Source organism: Sphaeramia orbicularis, chromosome 18, assembly GCF_902148855.1.
Source record: "Sphaeramia orbicularis chromosome 18, fSphaOr1.1, whole genome shotgun sequence".
Classification (NCBI taxonomy): Eukaryota; Metazoa; Chordata; class Actinopteri; order Kurtiformes; family Apogonidae; genus Sphaeramia; species Sphaeramia orbicularis.
The window spans coordinates 35384316-35400971 of NC_043974.1; the positions used below are offsets into that span (position 1 = coordinate 35384316).

The following is a 16656-nucleotide window of genomic DNA, read 5'->3' on the forward strand; positions in this document are numbered from 1 at the left end:
AAATATGTGAAGAGTATTAAAAAAAAAAAAAAAAACACACACACAGGAGAAAAATCTAAAATAAATGGCTTCTACAGGCAAAACAAAACGCACAAAAAGTCATCCAAACAATCGGAAAGGTCTCACATCCTGACTGAAACTACAGTAATGCAGTAAATCTAATACTGTCTGAGTTCAGCCCATGTTAAAATGTGGTCATATTTGTCACTTTGGTCATTGTTTTGCTTTTAATAGCGTATACTCAGTTGTATCTTGGCACAAGGACTGAGAAATGCCTGTGTATGGTCATTATACACTGACAAAACAACAAACCTGATGGTGGTCTATGGCTTTTGACATTTTGGTCATATCGCAGAACTACACCATCCAATATCCCCAACTCTCCAAGTGCTGAAAATGTTTTTTACTCTGCTGTACCAAAGCCACAAAAACACATTTTCTTTGAGGGTACGAGTAACCTGTCCCTTTAAAGCTCCACAATAACTGTGCACGAAACCCTGGAGACACATTTGAGCGACAGCACCAGTAAAGGCAAAGACTGTTCAGTTCTCCTTTGCAGGCTCAGCTGCTTGTTCTTCTGGCTTTTCATTCCTATTCTGACACAGACTATTGACAGTTCATAAAGGGAGAAACAAGGCATTCGTATTTGTTGTTGATGTTCCTATATTTAATTGAGATGGTTCCATTTTTGTCCTCGTGGGCTTTCTTGTTGTTGTTTTAAAGGGGTTATATGTAGTATTGATATTCCAAACTACCAGCAGCAAGGGGAAGTTATGAACAAGAACACAACCTGGGCTACGAAAACCACCAAAGAATAAACACTACGTCACCGCAGCCACGAATAAAGTGTGAAGCTCTTTGTTCACACACCTGTATCATGAAGTTTTACCTTTCTAATAAAAAGTTAGACAGTCAACATAATACAACATAATACTGTTTTATAATATTCATGTAGGCAGGCCAAAACCGGCCCACCAAAGAGTCCAATCCAGCCCACCAAAGGGTCCAATCCAGCCCACCAAGAAGTCCAATCCAGCCCACCAAAGAGTCCAATCCAGCCCACCAAAGAGATCAATCCAGCCCACCAAGAAGTCCAATCCAGCCCACCAAAGAGTCCAATCCAGCCCACCAAAAAGTCCAATCCAGCCCACCAAAAAATCCAATCCAGCCCACCAAAAAGTCCAATCCAGCCCACCAAAAAATCCAATCCAGCCCACCAAAGAGTCCAATCAAATCCACCAAAAAGTCCAATCCAGCCCACCAAAAAATCCAATCCAGCCCACCAAAGAGTCCAATCAAATCCACCAAAAAGTCCAATCCAGCCCACCAAACAGTCCAATCCAGCCCACCAAACAGTCCAATCCAGCCCACCAAAGAGTCCAATCAAATCCACCAAAAAGTCCAATCCAGCCCACCAAAAAATCCAATCCAGCCCACCAAAAAATCCAATCCAGCCCACCAAAGAGTCCAATCAAATCCACCAAAAAGTCCAATCCAGCCCACCAAAAAATCCAATCCAGCCCACCAAAAAATCCAATCCAGCCCACCAAAGAGTCCTATCCGGCCCACCAAAAAATCAAATCCAGCCCACCAGAACGTCCAATCAAATCCACCAAAAAATCCAACACAGCCCACCAAAAAATCTAATCCAGCCCACCAAAACGTCCAGTCAAATCCACCAAAAAGTCAATTCCAGCCCACCAAAAATCTAATCCAGCCCACCAAAAAATCCAATCCAGCCCACCAAAAAATCCAATCCAGCCCACCAAAAAATCCAATTCAGCCCACAGAAGAGTCCAATCCAGCCCAAAGAGTCCGATCCAGCCCACCAAAAAATCCAATACAGCCCACCAAAAAGTCGAATCCAGCCCACCAAATAGTCCAACCCAGCCCACCAAAGAGTCCATTCCAGTCCACCAAAGGGGGTCCAATTCAGCCTATCAAAGGGTCCCATCCAGCCCACCAAAAAATCCAATCCAGCTCACCAGAGACTCCAATCCAATCCACCAAAGGGTCCAATCCAGCCCACCAAAGCGTTTAATTCAGCCCAACAAAGAGTCCAATCCAGCCCACCAAAGAGTCCAATCCAGCCCACCAAAGGGTCCAATCCAGCCCACCAAAGCATTGAATTCAGCCCAACAAAGAGTCCAATGCAGCCCACCAAAGGGTCCAATCCAGCCCACCAAAGAGTCCAATCCAGCCCACCAAAGAGTCCAATCCAACCCACCAAAGGGTCCAATCCAACCCACCAAAGGGTCCAATCCAACCCACCAAAGAGTCCAATTCAACCCACCAAAAACTCCAATTCACCCCACCAAAGAGTCCAATCCAGCCCCCCAAAGAGTCCAATCCAGCCCACCAAAGACTCCAATCCAGCCCACCAAAGACTCCAATCCAGCCCACCAAAGAGTCCAATCCAACCCACCAAAGACTCCAATCCAACCAACCAAAGACTCAAATCCAGCCCACCAGAGTCCAATCCAGCCCACCAAAGACTCCAATCCAGCCAACCAGAGTCCAATCCAGCCCACCAAAGAGTATCTATGTATTAAATACTATATTTTTCAGTTTCAGATGGTTGTAATTACATGTTTTGTGTATTTGTAGATCCACTGTGATCTTTAAGTCGTAATGAGCATGTGTAAATGATAAACTGAGACACGATGTTGTTAAAATTCACTTATTTTTCTCAGGAAATTTGAGGTTGTTGAGGTTTTTCACATGTGTGAAACGATAGTTTGTAAATGTAACTACTTTCACAATGTATTTTCCCTTTGTGAGCTAAAAACTGAAGAGAAAAATTTGGAGTTTCATCATTTATGATTTAGTATGCTATTATTTTACTGGTCTAACCCACTTAAAATCAGATGAGGCTGTATTAGTTGGAACTAATATGAGTTTGACACCCTTGGTTTACATTATAGCTCTGATTTTAGACGGAGAACAGACACAATAAAGCCACAAATTATAGAACTGTCAGAGTTTAGTCTGAACTGCAGATCAACAAACTGCTATAAACATAATAACTTGGCAGCTTCATAATCAAACCCAACAGTGTAGAGGACTGTGATTTCAGCATCAAACTCAATTCTTATACTTGAGTCATGACCAGTGGAAAAAACCGGCATTATCTTTATTTTTATTTGAGCCTTGGTGCTAGTTTTCCTCACCATGGGAGTCCGACAGAGCGACTCACTACTCCCTCTAGTGGTCAAACATTCACAGTAACATTCCAGCCCCTGGCTATTAGATAGATTTAGTCTGCACTGATATCTTTGGCAAAACATTAGAACTTTTTCTTCTAAACACTATAATTAATACTTTTAAGTCATTTGTGGATATTTTAAAGTCAAATTATAACATATGGCTCCTATAAAAGTTAACCTAATAAAGTGTTTGGCATCCAAAATGTCCAGATTACAACATGTGCATAGATAATTAAGGCCTATTCGTTGGGTCTTCAAGCTTGATGTTCAGTTGACAGGTCGTGACAACAAAATTATATGTTGTTAAAGAGTGATGACATAAAACAAACAACAGCCTTTAACTTACTGTTAGATTGTGAGGTTTGAGGAGATCTCAGATGCTTTTAAAAGGATAGTGGTGAAGGGCGACTTTAAGAATAAAAGCTAGTTGAAATACGGTGCCAATGAGGATGTTAATGTAAAGCCAGCGATTATAAAATGCTCCTGGTATTAAACATCAAATAGAGGTGTATAGTGAAAGTTATCCATGAACGTTTCAGGGGAAAAAAAAAAAAAAACGCTATTAAAAAGGGTAGTAAACTCCCAACTGCTTAGGTTGCTCTTCTTAAAAAGGATTAAAACCAGGCTCATCGGCCAGATCGCATTAAAATTTCCAATCAAACACAAAAGTTCCAGAAAAATACTTGTTTGATCCACCTGTTCGGCTCGACTCGGGACATAAATAACCGATGAAAGGAAATCAAAATGGGTGCACAAACAATAACAGACAGGCCCGTTGGGGAGCGTTAAAGTGTCAACATCAGTATGTAATGTCATAGGCTTCGAGCAAGGAAAAAAAAAAAAAAAAAAAAAAAAAGAGACCGCCTTCTCTATCGACTTGCCTTTAAGTAATTGAATCTGCCCAACTTGTACACGCACACACATCATCATTATTATTAGAACGGCACCATAAAAGCCTAGATGGATTGGCAACATGGACAAGACATGCCACCTCTGAGGGAGAAATTAAAACTGATGGTCTGAAGATGAGCAGTAATGGAACTAAAGGATAGAGTCTCAGCTACATGGGGGGTTTGCGACGCCTGGCAAAGGTCAGCCGGCGCAGCGGGAAACCTGATGGATGCACCCTCTGCGATATCACCAGTCAACTGACCTTTATTGCAATACTTTTAACTTGAGGGACAGTTTGAATTGCCAAGACGTGTCATGAAAAATGATGTAAAATCTGATACCAAAGCAAAGGAAACTCTTCGAATGGCCACGTGGTTTTGGCTCATAAGTGAGAAAATCCCCCATAGATTAAGACTCAACAGCCACAGTTTTAATGTGAAGCCAAGGCAGAGATATTGTCCAGTGTAAGTTCTGTTTTGACTGTCTTTTTGCCATCTATCGCAACTTTACCGCACTCACTCTTAACCCATAAAGACCCAGTAGCAACTGGAAACCAAATTCATCGACTGATTAATACCTTATGATCCACTAATCCTATCAATACATGTAAATAATTGGTTTGTCATCTTTTCATGGTCATCAGATATGACCCATTTGGATATTCAGAGGCTCCACAGTTACCGTGGAAACACCGTCATCTTCTACAACATTGATTCACCAGTAAAACCCATGGTGTTGGATCAATGACAGTGGATGGAGAGACTTGTTTTATGTTCAGTTAATGATACATTTTGCTGCGAAAAGTCACTTTTCTCTGTTTAATCTGAGCTTTTATGAACATCGGCATGATCAGTACGTTTTATTTCGGAAAACACCTGATTTTCACTGAAAAAAAACAAAATACAGAGGATAATATTAAAATAAATGGTGATAAATAATTGAAGAAGGGTTAAATATGGAGAAAAAAAATAATTTAGGAACTGACACAAAAGTATCACTGGGTCTTTATGGGTTAAATTAAAATAAGGCTTAAATTTATATCTGATTTTCGTATTGGCCTCCTTGTTCAACAGGTGGCTTGCTGCTAGTCATCAGTATTTTAGCCGCTGAGATCTTTGTGTCCATATTTGAACCAGATGGTGGATTTGAAGAAGAGATGCTAACGCTAATGCCGCGTTTCCACTATGTGGAACCAGCTCGACTCGACTCGGGTACCAGTTCCTATTTCTGGAGACCGTTTCCATTACAGGATACTACCTGCTTTACAGTACCTGGTTGTCATAGCGATGCGGCGTGTTACTTCCATGTCGTCTGCTCAGGGAGTTGCTGATAAACTCGCTCTTTGCGTGTTGTCTTGTCAAGCTCATGCTGAATTTCTACGTCTGAACCTCCTCGACAAACCATGGTGTAGTTTTGCGGGCTGTCATCATGTGAATTAACCTACTGCTATTTTTACTGGAAACTTCCGCATCTGTTTTTTGTAAAACGGCGGGTCACAAAGACGACTCTCTGACCAATCAGTGGTCTGCAGTGTTTAACCGTCACGTTTTAGTATCTGGTCCCCAGTCCTGGAACCTCGGTGGAGGTGATACCAAAAAACTAGTACTGGGTACCAGATTCCAGGCCCTTTTTCATAATGGAAACGCAAAAAGTTTGAGTCGAGTCGAGTCGAGCCGAGCCGATACCATGTAGTGGAAACGCAGCATAAGTTACTGAAAACACCATCTAACACTGTCATATTAAATGCTGTAGTGCAGCTAAGAGTTTCAGCATTTAATAAACTAAGCGTTTAGAATAAAACATGCTGCAGCTTAAAAACTTAATTTTAAGCTTATTTTCTTTTGCGTCAGCACAAACAAAGAGAACTTCCTGGTTCGACAGACTTCAAAATAAATACAAGAGGAAATCTGCTATGATCAATGAAACATATAAATGAAAAAAAAAGTAACAAAGAAAATAAAAACACCAGATGACGATGACCAAAATGCCAATCTTGATGCTTCAGAACAATTTCGCACATTCTACAAATGATACATAATAAAGGCCAAAAATACTGTGATACGGTCTAAAACTTGTAAACCTTGAGGTAATTTACTCCCAAAGAATCTATCCTCTACTATCCCTACACACACAAACTTAATGATTCTAAATTCGTACGGACTTCACTGCAGAAATGATTGAGCCCCATTTCTTATCCAGCCCCACAACCTTCCTTACATTCACATTCACAAGTCAGAACGTCACTTAAATGCCGAGCCAGCGTGTGCTCGGGGCGATAAGGGAATTTTCCTGTGAGTCATAAGTTTGAGAAGGAAAAGGAGAGCTGCAAGACTGCAATATGCTGTTGTTCAGCACTCTTCTCCTGCTCCATTTATTTCAATGGCTCAGGCATGTGTATTTAACCCTTCTAGCTGTTTCTGATGTTCCACCATTTGTCATCCTGTCCTTGTGGCCTGAGGAACTGAGGTCAATTTACTTTAGTTCAATGTAAGGCTGAGCTGAAATGAAATGAAAGCTGCCCTACGCTGGCTGTAACAATGACCTAACCATATCTGCAAACTGTACCAATCTGGTGGACTGAGGAAATTGCTCTGAATAGACTCCAACCGAATCACGCCAGGTTACAGACGACTCCACACTTACCGCCGTCCCCTGCCTTCATTGCCTTCCGGGTTTGCTCTCTGAGACGGTCGGCTTCATGTTTCCTCCTGCTGTGTTCTTCTAGTTTAATCTGTAGGTCTTCGGCGACCTGCTGGAGCTCTCGGAGCTGCGCCTAAAGAGACATAACGAACCAAAAAGAAGCCGGAGGTCAGCAGATTCTAACACAGTTTACAGCTGATATTTATTTTATGTTAATAATGAATGGAACGCAATTAAGGCATGAAATAGACTATACATTTCATTTAGCCATCTGATTTATGTCGTAATACAGGGGTCTCAAACATGCGGCCCGGGGACCAAATGCGACCCGCCAAAGGTTCCAATGTGGCCCGTGGGATAAATTTGCAAAGTGTAAAAATTCCACAGTCAAGGCTGTCGAACTCATTTTAGTTCAGGTTCCACATACAGACCGAATACGATCTACAGTCAAATAAAAACAGCAGAATAACCTATAAAAAAGAATGACTGCAGATTTTCTTCTCGGTTTGATGTGGAAAAAATATGACACTATGCCTATAAATAATGACAACTTCAAATTTTTGTCTTGGTTTTAGCGCAAAAAATAACATTAAATTATGAAAATATTTACATTTACAAACTTTCCTTGAAAGTTGAAACCTTGAATTAAGCCAAAAAAACCCAAAAAAAACCTTCAACTAAGTAAAAGAAATCTTCAATTAAGTAAAAAAAAATCTTCAATTAAGCCACAAAAATCTCAAATTTATCAAAAAATCTTGAATTAAGTCAAAAAAAATCATCAAGTAATAAAAATCTTGAATTAAGCCAAAAAAAAAAAAATCTTCAATTAAGTAAAAAAAATCTTCAATTAAGCCAAAAAAAATCTCTAATTTAGCAAACAATCTTGAATTACGCCCCAAAAAATCTTCCATTAAGTAAAAAAAAAAAAATCTTGAATTATGCAAAAAAAAAAATCTTCAAGTGAAAAAAAAATCTTGAATTAAACCAAACAAAAATCTAGAATTAACAACTTCATTTTTTTTTTCCTTTGTTTTAGTGCAAAAAATAACATTCAATTATGAAAATATTTACATTTACAAACTATCCTGTAACAATAAAATGTGAATAACCTGAACAAATATGAACAACCTGAAATGTCTAAAGAAAATTAAGCACAATTTTAACAATTTTCTGCCTGTTATTAAGTGTTTAGTGTCTTTGTAGATCCGATCCATAATGCACATGTAGAAATGATAAGTTGAGACAGAATATTATTAAAATTGCAGTTATTTTTCTTAAGAAATTTCAGTTTTTTTCAGGTTATTCACATCTTTTTGTTTGGATACTTTATAAAAGTAAGTATTTTTATAATTTAATGGGGGCTTTTTGCACTAAAACAAAGAAAAAAATTCGGAGTTGTCATTCTTTATAGGTTATTCTGCTATTATTTTGCCGGTCTGGCCCGCTGGAGATCAAATCGGGCTGAATGTGGCCCCTGAAAGAAAATGAGTTTGAGACTCCTGATGTAGTAAGTACACAGGATACCTTCCTTATGTTGAACTAGAGCACAGCAATCTGGCAAAAAGATCCCACCAGTCTTTTAGGGTGAAATCACAATCCATTGTCTGCATCACAATTTACTCACTTCTTATAATATGAGGGTGAGTTTCAAGTAAATCATACATTTTCCTTTGATTTTTGTGAGCTGAGACTATGTGTGATGCTTTTCGTTGTAGTACTTGACTACAAATCTTGCATTTTTGTGTCATTTTGGCCTAAAAAGACGACCATAAAACCAATTTTCCTGCACATTCTGTTGCAGCTTTTCTATTAATTGCCTGGATTGATTGCAGGAGTTCAATCAAAAACTTTTTTAAGTATCTATGTGAATCAGACACCATGTGCAGTGGGGTTCAGAAGTTAAGGTATTTCTTCATTTCTTCAGCAGCAGTGAAACAACACATTAAACAATCCCTGCAAATGAATGTGGACTAAAACAGAACACTTGGGTGCAGACAGAAGCTAAAGTATCACGATAAACAAACTGGAACAGCAATCTAGCAAAAAGATCCCACCACTCTTTTAGGGTAAAATCCCGATCCATTATCTGATTCACAGTTTACTCACTTCTTAAAATATGAGGGTGAGTTTCAATCAACTAAACATTTTCCTTGAGTTTTCTCAGATTATTATGAGCTGAGACTATGCGTGATGCTTTTCGTTGTAGTATTTGACTAGAAATGTCACATTTTTGCATCATTTTGGCCTAAAAAGAATACACTAAAACTAATTTTCCTGCACATTCAGTTGCAGCGTTTCTATTAATTCTCTGGATTGATTGCAGGAGTTAAATCAAAAACATTTTTAAGTATCTATGTAAATCAGACGCCATGTACAGTGGGGTTCAGAAGTTAAGGTATTTCTTCATTTCTTCAGCAGTTGCAAAACAACACATTACACAATCCCTGCAAATGAATGTGGACCAAAACAGAGCACTTGAGAGCAGACAGAAGCTAAAGAAGTACTGCTATAAACAGACTGGCATAAACTCAGTAGTATAACAACCTGTGCCAGTGATATTAATGCTGCAAACATGTTAGTGCAACATTCTCTAAAACACCGTTATTACACGGAGAATCGTCTATTAAAATGAATGTTAGCCGAGTAGAAGTTTTGACAGGATTGTTTTTAATGACAAAAAGGCCTGTACAAAAATAAGAAATGTAAACTCATTATTGGGTTAATATGTCCTTTTTCAAGTAAAATTGTCTACCAGTGCACTTATCAAGTTTTTTTTTTAGAAATAAGACGGTATTATCTAAGGATTATAGAATGCTAAAATTCTTATTCTAAGCAGAATATTCTTGTTTTAAGTCTTCATACTGAGGTTTGGGGTTTTTTTTGTCTATGGTATATACATATCTATATCTATATATATATCTATATATATATATATCTATATATATATATATATATCTATATCTATCTATCTATCTATCTATATATATATATATATATATATATATATATATATACACACACACACAGGGTGGGGAAGCAAAAGTTACAATGAACATTTAGTTGTTTTTTCTCAGCAGGCACTACGTCAATTGTTTTGAAACCAAACATATATTGATGTCATAATCATACCTAACACTATTATCCATACCTTTTCAGAAACTTTTGCCCATATGAGTAATCAGGAAAGCAAACGTCAAAGAGTGTGTGATTTGCTGAATGCACTCGTCACACCAAAGGAGATTTCAAAATAGTCGGAGTGTCCATAAAGACTGTTTATAATGGAAAGAAGAGAATGACTATGAGCAAAACTATTACGAGAAAGTCTGGAAGATACTATTAAAGAAGAATGGGAGAAGTTGTCACCCGAATATTTGAGGAACACTTGCGCAAGTTTCAGGAAGCGTGTGAAGGCAGTTATTGAGAAAGAAGGAGGACACATAGAATAAAAACATTTTCTATTATGTAAATTTTCTTGTGGCAAATAAATTCTCATGACTTTCAATAAACTAACTGGTCATACACTGTCTTTCAATCCCTGCCTCAAAATATTGTAAATTTTGCTTCCCCACCCTGTATATATATATATATATATATATATATACATATATATACATATACACACACACACATATGTATGTATGTGTGTGTATATATATATATATATATATATATTCACATACATACATACACACACACATATATATATATATATATATATATATATATATATATATATATATATATACACATACATACATATATTTATGTATTTATTTATTTATTCTTATGAAATGTAATGGCTCAATTAGGGCTGCTCGATTATAGAAAAAAAAATAATCACGATTATTTTAGCAATAATTGAAATCACGATTATTAAAAACGATTATTTGTTAACCTTAAAGTTGTTTATTTTTTTCTTGCAAAACAATGTAAAATATACTCTTTAAACATAAATAAAGCTTTTAACCACTAAAACAAAGTATTTTCACTTTTGTATGAAACAAAAAAATCTTTGAAATCAAATAAGTGTACTGTAAATTCAAGTATGTTTGCTTTGTAAACAAATAGTGCACTGGAATTAAACTGCTGTAGACTTGCCATAGAACTGTAGCAATAAAAAAAAAAAAAACCTCACGTAAAGTGCAAATTATAAATTCAAGTATGTTCAATGTAGTATGAAACATAGTAAATTCAGTGGCGTGCCGTGAGGTTTCAGTTCAGGCCTTCTGTATACATCAGCCATCTACAGGGTGTCCTATAAGTCTCCATACATAGGAGACATAATACATATGGTTCTAACATATATTTCTTTATATTTCTTCTTTATAGTTCTTCAGCAGTGGAGGACACGCATTGAAATGTGTTCCCGACAAAATGGCAGTCATATAGAGCATATTATATAAATAAAAATGGTTTATGTCAAGAAACGTTTATTTTTCCTATGTATGGAGACTTATGGGACACCCTGTAGAATATGCACGTTAGGGTTATACGGGTTAGGGTTAGGTTAATACGGGAGTTGCAGCGTAAAGAGATTCGGAAACTGAAGATTGCATTGCGGACGAAGTTGTTTTTATGCGTTTTAGTTTTTCATAAGATAAAGAATATGATAAAGGTGGCGGTGGTTAAACTTTAGATGGTTAAAAAGGTTTGTTGTGTTAGCGGTCGGTGCGGACACAACTACGAAACACTTTTTGCACGTGATGTGTTTTTGCTCTTCGTCTTCTTCATCAAACCCAAAGTGATTCCATACAATTGAATTTGACCTTCCTTTTTTGTTTACCAAGCACTTCTGCTGTGATTTTCCTGCCATTTTTCCAGACCGCTAGGTCCAACTTTCCTCTTGGGGTGGACCTGCTGGCTAGCAGGCAGCAGTAGCTTAGAGGGGGGCGGGGCAGAGCAGCTCATGGGAGCTTGCGTGCGCGTGAATTAAAACAACTCAAAATTAATAATTGTTTTTTCTCGATTACATAATTTTTGTAATCGTTGCGTGTAATAATCGAAATCGTAATTGAATTTCGATTAATTGCACAGCCCTAGGCTCAATAGATATGTATGGGCGAAACTGCATAAAAACAAGTAACAAAATTCTTGAGGGCCAACAGTTACTCTGTCAGCCACATTTATCCCCAACAATGGAGCTTGTTTTGTTCTAAATATTGCTTAAAATTACTTGTAATGTCTAACTGGGGTAGCTCCAGATGATAATTCTTAGAACAAGTCAAATTATCATAACAAGATTATGTCTCAATAAGTAAATAAATCTAAAAAAAAAAAAAAATCTTTCAAGATAAATATTCAGTTTATCTAAGTCAGATATTCCTTTTTTGCAGTGAATCTATACAATCTCTCTGAAAAGTAGATGATATGATAAATTAACAATCACAAAAAAAAACTTCACTTCCTTTAATGCTCTTAGAGCCCTGGGGTCATTTAGATGCTTGTTCCTAAAACCTCAAATGACAATCATCTTGAAATACACACTGATGTTCAACACTGCACTAACCAAACCCAATAAAATAATATTTAATTGTCCATATAAACAGACATACACTGCAAAAATCAAAATCTTACCAAGTGTATTTTTCTCATTTCTAGTCAAAATATCTCATCACTCTTAAAATAAGACAGTCATCTAAAGAGTAAATTTTCAGTGAGATGTAAGAACTTATTTATAGGCAATAGATCTTGAAAATCTTGCTTACTTCAAGGAAAAAAATCTGCCAATGGAACAAGTGAAAATTATCTTGGTAAGATTTCTTGAAGTAAGATTTTCCAGGTCTATTGTCTAAAAATCAGTTCTTATATCTCACTGGAAAGTTATTCTTCAGGTGAGTATATCTTATTTTAAGTGTGATGAGATATTCTAAATAGAAATGAGAAAAATACATTTGGTAAGATTTGAAATTTTTGCAGTGTACAAACTGAAGTTGTCAGTTGTCTGTTTTGAAGTTGTGGAAAATCTACACTGTTAAGATGATGTCAAACACAACACAGGCATTTGGATAAGTCTTCACTGTAGGAACCACATCAGGTCATTTATCATTATAATTAGTCTTGATTTGGACCAAGAAGAGACAGCTGCAGAGGGAAGACTGGCTTTTATCCAGTGGTTCTGGGTCATATAGCTTTAACCCTTTATCAGGCAAGTGACTATTTTTGGTCATTTCCACAAACATTAAATATTAGGCCAATCCCATGCCTCAGTGAGGCCAAGAAGCATGGTGGTTTTTATAACACTATCCAGTGATTCAGAGAGAATTTATAGAAATTCTGAAGCTGTAAATAGTTGATTTTTGTCAGTTTATGACCTTATTACAAACAAACGTAGCTTTAGTTGAACCAGGCAGTAAAAGGAACAAGAAACTGAAGAAAACAAGGGTGGTATAATAATTTTTTCCGTGACTGTAAGTGATTTTTGTCAGTTTATTACCTTATAATAGTTGTTTTATTACGTGTTTACCTTTTAGCAAGTGCTGCTCGGATGTTTTATAGCAAGAGGAGGGAGACTGTTGCCACGGCAACCGAGGAGGAGGTAGATGACAATGTCCAATAACACACTATGATTGAAATTTTGAAGAGTATTTCAGTGAGTGCCCTATAAATTGTCCAGAAACCATGAAGAAAACCGTGAAAATGAACAGCTACCATTGTTTCTAGTGTCGTCAGCCTAACATGTTTTTACACTGAGCTTTTGTAAACATCATTTCATCAATGAAAATGTTATACATAAGCAACCTAGTCTCTTTGTTGCTAAACTTATTTTCTTATGATGTTCAATTACCTTAAAATAGGCAATTATTACAAGTAAACGACCCTCAGAAAGGTGAAAGACTCGTCGTACTTCAAACATTCCTCTTTTACATATTATTTCTGTCCTCATTATTACTGCGTCAGCTGAATGCTTTTATATTTTGTACATGTTTTTATCTTTTAATATTTCTTACTTTAATCCTTACTTTGAAAATTACTACCCTTACGCTGCTCTAACACTGCAGTTTGAACTTTCTTTATCGCAGTTGTATAATTTCCTAAATGCGCTGGGGCCAAATAATCCTAAATAAGACCCTGCAGAGGACCTGCCTGATAGTAAAACACAGAGGGGATTAAACAGTAATATTTTTGTGGCTTCAAACAGATTAATTTCTCTTTTCTTTGTCCAAAATGGCTCTTTAGGTTGTAGAAGTCGCTTACCTCTGTTCTAAGGTCCAACATGGGTTGAATACTATTAATGGTTCATGGAGTGCAAAAATAACATGGCTAGCAAAAAATGCACAAATCTGCTGTTACAGCTGATGCGTTTTGACCTGTCTGGACCTCTAAATGATAGTAACTCCACACTCAGATGTAATACATGACTCCAATGGGCCTAAACACTGGATGGCACCTGCACTAATACAGAATTGTGAGATTTTATGTTCTATTTCTGACACTAGACCAACCAAAAAACACTATAAACAGGGTTCCTATACATTTTTCATGGTCAAATTCAAGCACTTTTAAGAGTCATTTTCTAATTTTACCAGCACAACACCTTATTGCAGGGGTTAAATACATATCTACAGGAATATATATATATATACTCATGATTATTTTTTTCACTCTTTATCACAATGATGTAGATCAGGGGTTTCAAACATGCGGCCTGGGGGCCAAACAGCCCGCCAAATGTTTCAATCCGGCCCGTGGGATGAATTTGAATTCCGCAGTCAAGGCTATTGAATTCATTTTAGTTCAGGTTCCACATACAGACCTATATGATCTACAGTAAAATAATAACATAATAACCCTACAAAAAATAATGACTCCATATTTTCTTCTCGGTTTGATGTGAGAAAAATATTACATTATGCCGATAAACTTCAAATTTTTATCTGTTTTAGTGCAAAAAATAACATTAAATTATGAAAATATTGACATTTACAAACTATCCTTTAACAATAAAATGTGAATAACCTGAACAAATATGAACAACCTGAAATGTCTAAAGAAAATTAAGTCCAATTTTAACCATTTTCTGCCTCTTACGAAGTGTTTAGTGCAGGGGTGTCAAACATGCAGCCCGGGGGCCAAATGTGGCCCGCCAAAGGGTCCAGTTCGGCCCCTGGGATGTTTATGCCAAGTGCAAAAATTCCACAGTCTTGAATTGAATTAAGCAAAAAAAATTTAGCTTGAATTAAGGAAAAAAAATCTTGAATTAAGTAAAAAAAAAAAAACTTCAACTAAGTAAAAAAAAATCTGCAATTAAGCCAAAAAAATCTCAAATTTAGCACAAAATCTTGAATTAAGTCAAAAAAATCATCAATTAAGTAAAAAAAAATCTTGAATTAAGCTAAAAAAAAAAATCTTCAATTAAGTAAAAAAAATCTTCAATTAGGGTAAAAAAAAATCTTGAATTAAGCCAAAAAAAAAATCTTCAATTAAGTAAAAAAAATATCTTGATTTGGGCCAAAAAAAAAAAAATCTTCAATTAAGTAAAAAAAAAAAAAATCTTCAATCAAGCCAAAAAAAAATCTCAAATTTAGCAAACAATCTTGAATTACGCCCAAAAAAATCTTCAATAAAGTAAAAAAAAAAACCTTGAATTAAACCAAAAAACATCTAGAAACTAAGTAAAAAAAAATCTTAAATTAAACCAAAAAACATCTAGAATTAACAACTTCATTTTTTTTCCTTTGTTTTAGTGCAAAAAATAACATTAAATTATGAAAATATTTACATTTACAAACTATCCTGTAACAATAAAAAATGTGAATAACCTGAACAAATATGAACAACCTGAAATTTCTAAAGAAAATTAAGCTAAATTTTAACAATTTTTCTGCCTGTTCCTCAGTGTTTAGTGTCTTTGTAGATCTGATCCATAATGCACATGGACAAATGATAAGTTGAGGAATAATATTGTTAAAATTGCACTATATTTTCTTACGTTTCTTAATTTAAATTTCAGTTTTTTTGTTTGTTTGGGGGTTTTTTTGGATAGTTTATAAAAGTAAGTATTTTCATAATTTAATGGGGTTTTTTTTTTACACTAAAACAAAGACAAAACTTTGGACTTGTCATTATTTATAGGTTATTATGTTATTATTTTACTGGTCCGGCCCACTTCAGATCAAATTTAGCTGAATATGGCCCCTGAACTAAAATGAGTTTGACACCCCTGGTTTAAAGGGTTAATCATAAATATTCCACCAAAAGGCCAAACCAGAATATTCAAGTCAGTCGTGTCATGAGATGCTGCCGTCACACCACAAGTGACAGTTTTTGACAACCAACGATAAGCTGCCATCATTCTCTTTAATGGACCAATTAATATGAACGAGCGGCGGTTGTTGTTTTCTGCGCGCGTGTCGGCGTGCGCGCGTTATCAATACCGCCGATCCAATCTCCCCTTGGAGACTCTGGCGTCGCAGTGATGGATTCTGCTGGGTTTTCCGATAGGGATGGCTACCTTTCTAGGCCACGCTGCTTGCTTTGCTTAGCCACCTTCACTTCAGTTTGCTGCAGTGATTTATGGGCTCCATTTTGAGAGTACAAGAACATGTTTATTTGTGAACAACAACACACATGAACAAAGTTCCTCCACTACATCAAAGCGTCGTGTCACGCTAGAAAGTACGATACGCAGAATTCCAATGATGAGCTGTTTACGAGTACAATCATCTGATAAACAAACAGCAAAGATGAAGGATGGATTTTTGAGGGTTTTCTTTTTCCTCACTAAAAAAAAAAAAAACTGCAATACTGCGCACTATTACCGTCTTTAAAATGTACTCCCAGAGCGGTTCAACCAGACGAAAGATAATCACAAAACCTCCCGAAAGAAGATTTTATTGAATACCAATTTGTTTTCAATTAACAGCAGAAGTTCTCGGGTATGCAGTCCTGAAATGCTACGCTCAGCTTTCAATGTATAAAA

The 16656-nt window shown here is 36.4% G+C and overlaps 1 protein-coding gene across 2 annotated transcripts in view; it reads right to left on the reverse strand.

The window, feature by feature from the left end:
• LOC115438835 (glucosidase 2 subunit beta-like) overlaps window positions 1–16656 on the reverse strand; it is a 479883-nt gene that overhangs the window by 420721 nt on the left and 42506 nt on the right. For both annotated transcript variants that reach the window (XM_030162688.1, XM_030162687.1), the window contains exon 6: window positions 6741–6870. In XM_030162688.1, coding sequence (XP_030018548.1) covers window positions 6741–6870 — 130 coding nt within the window. The remainder of the gene's footprint in view (window positions 1–6740; window positions 6871–16656) is intronic.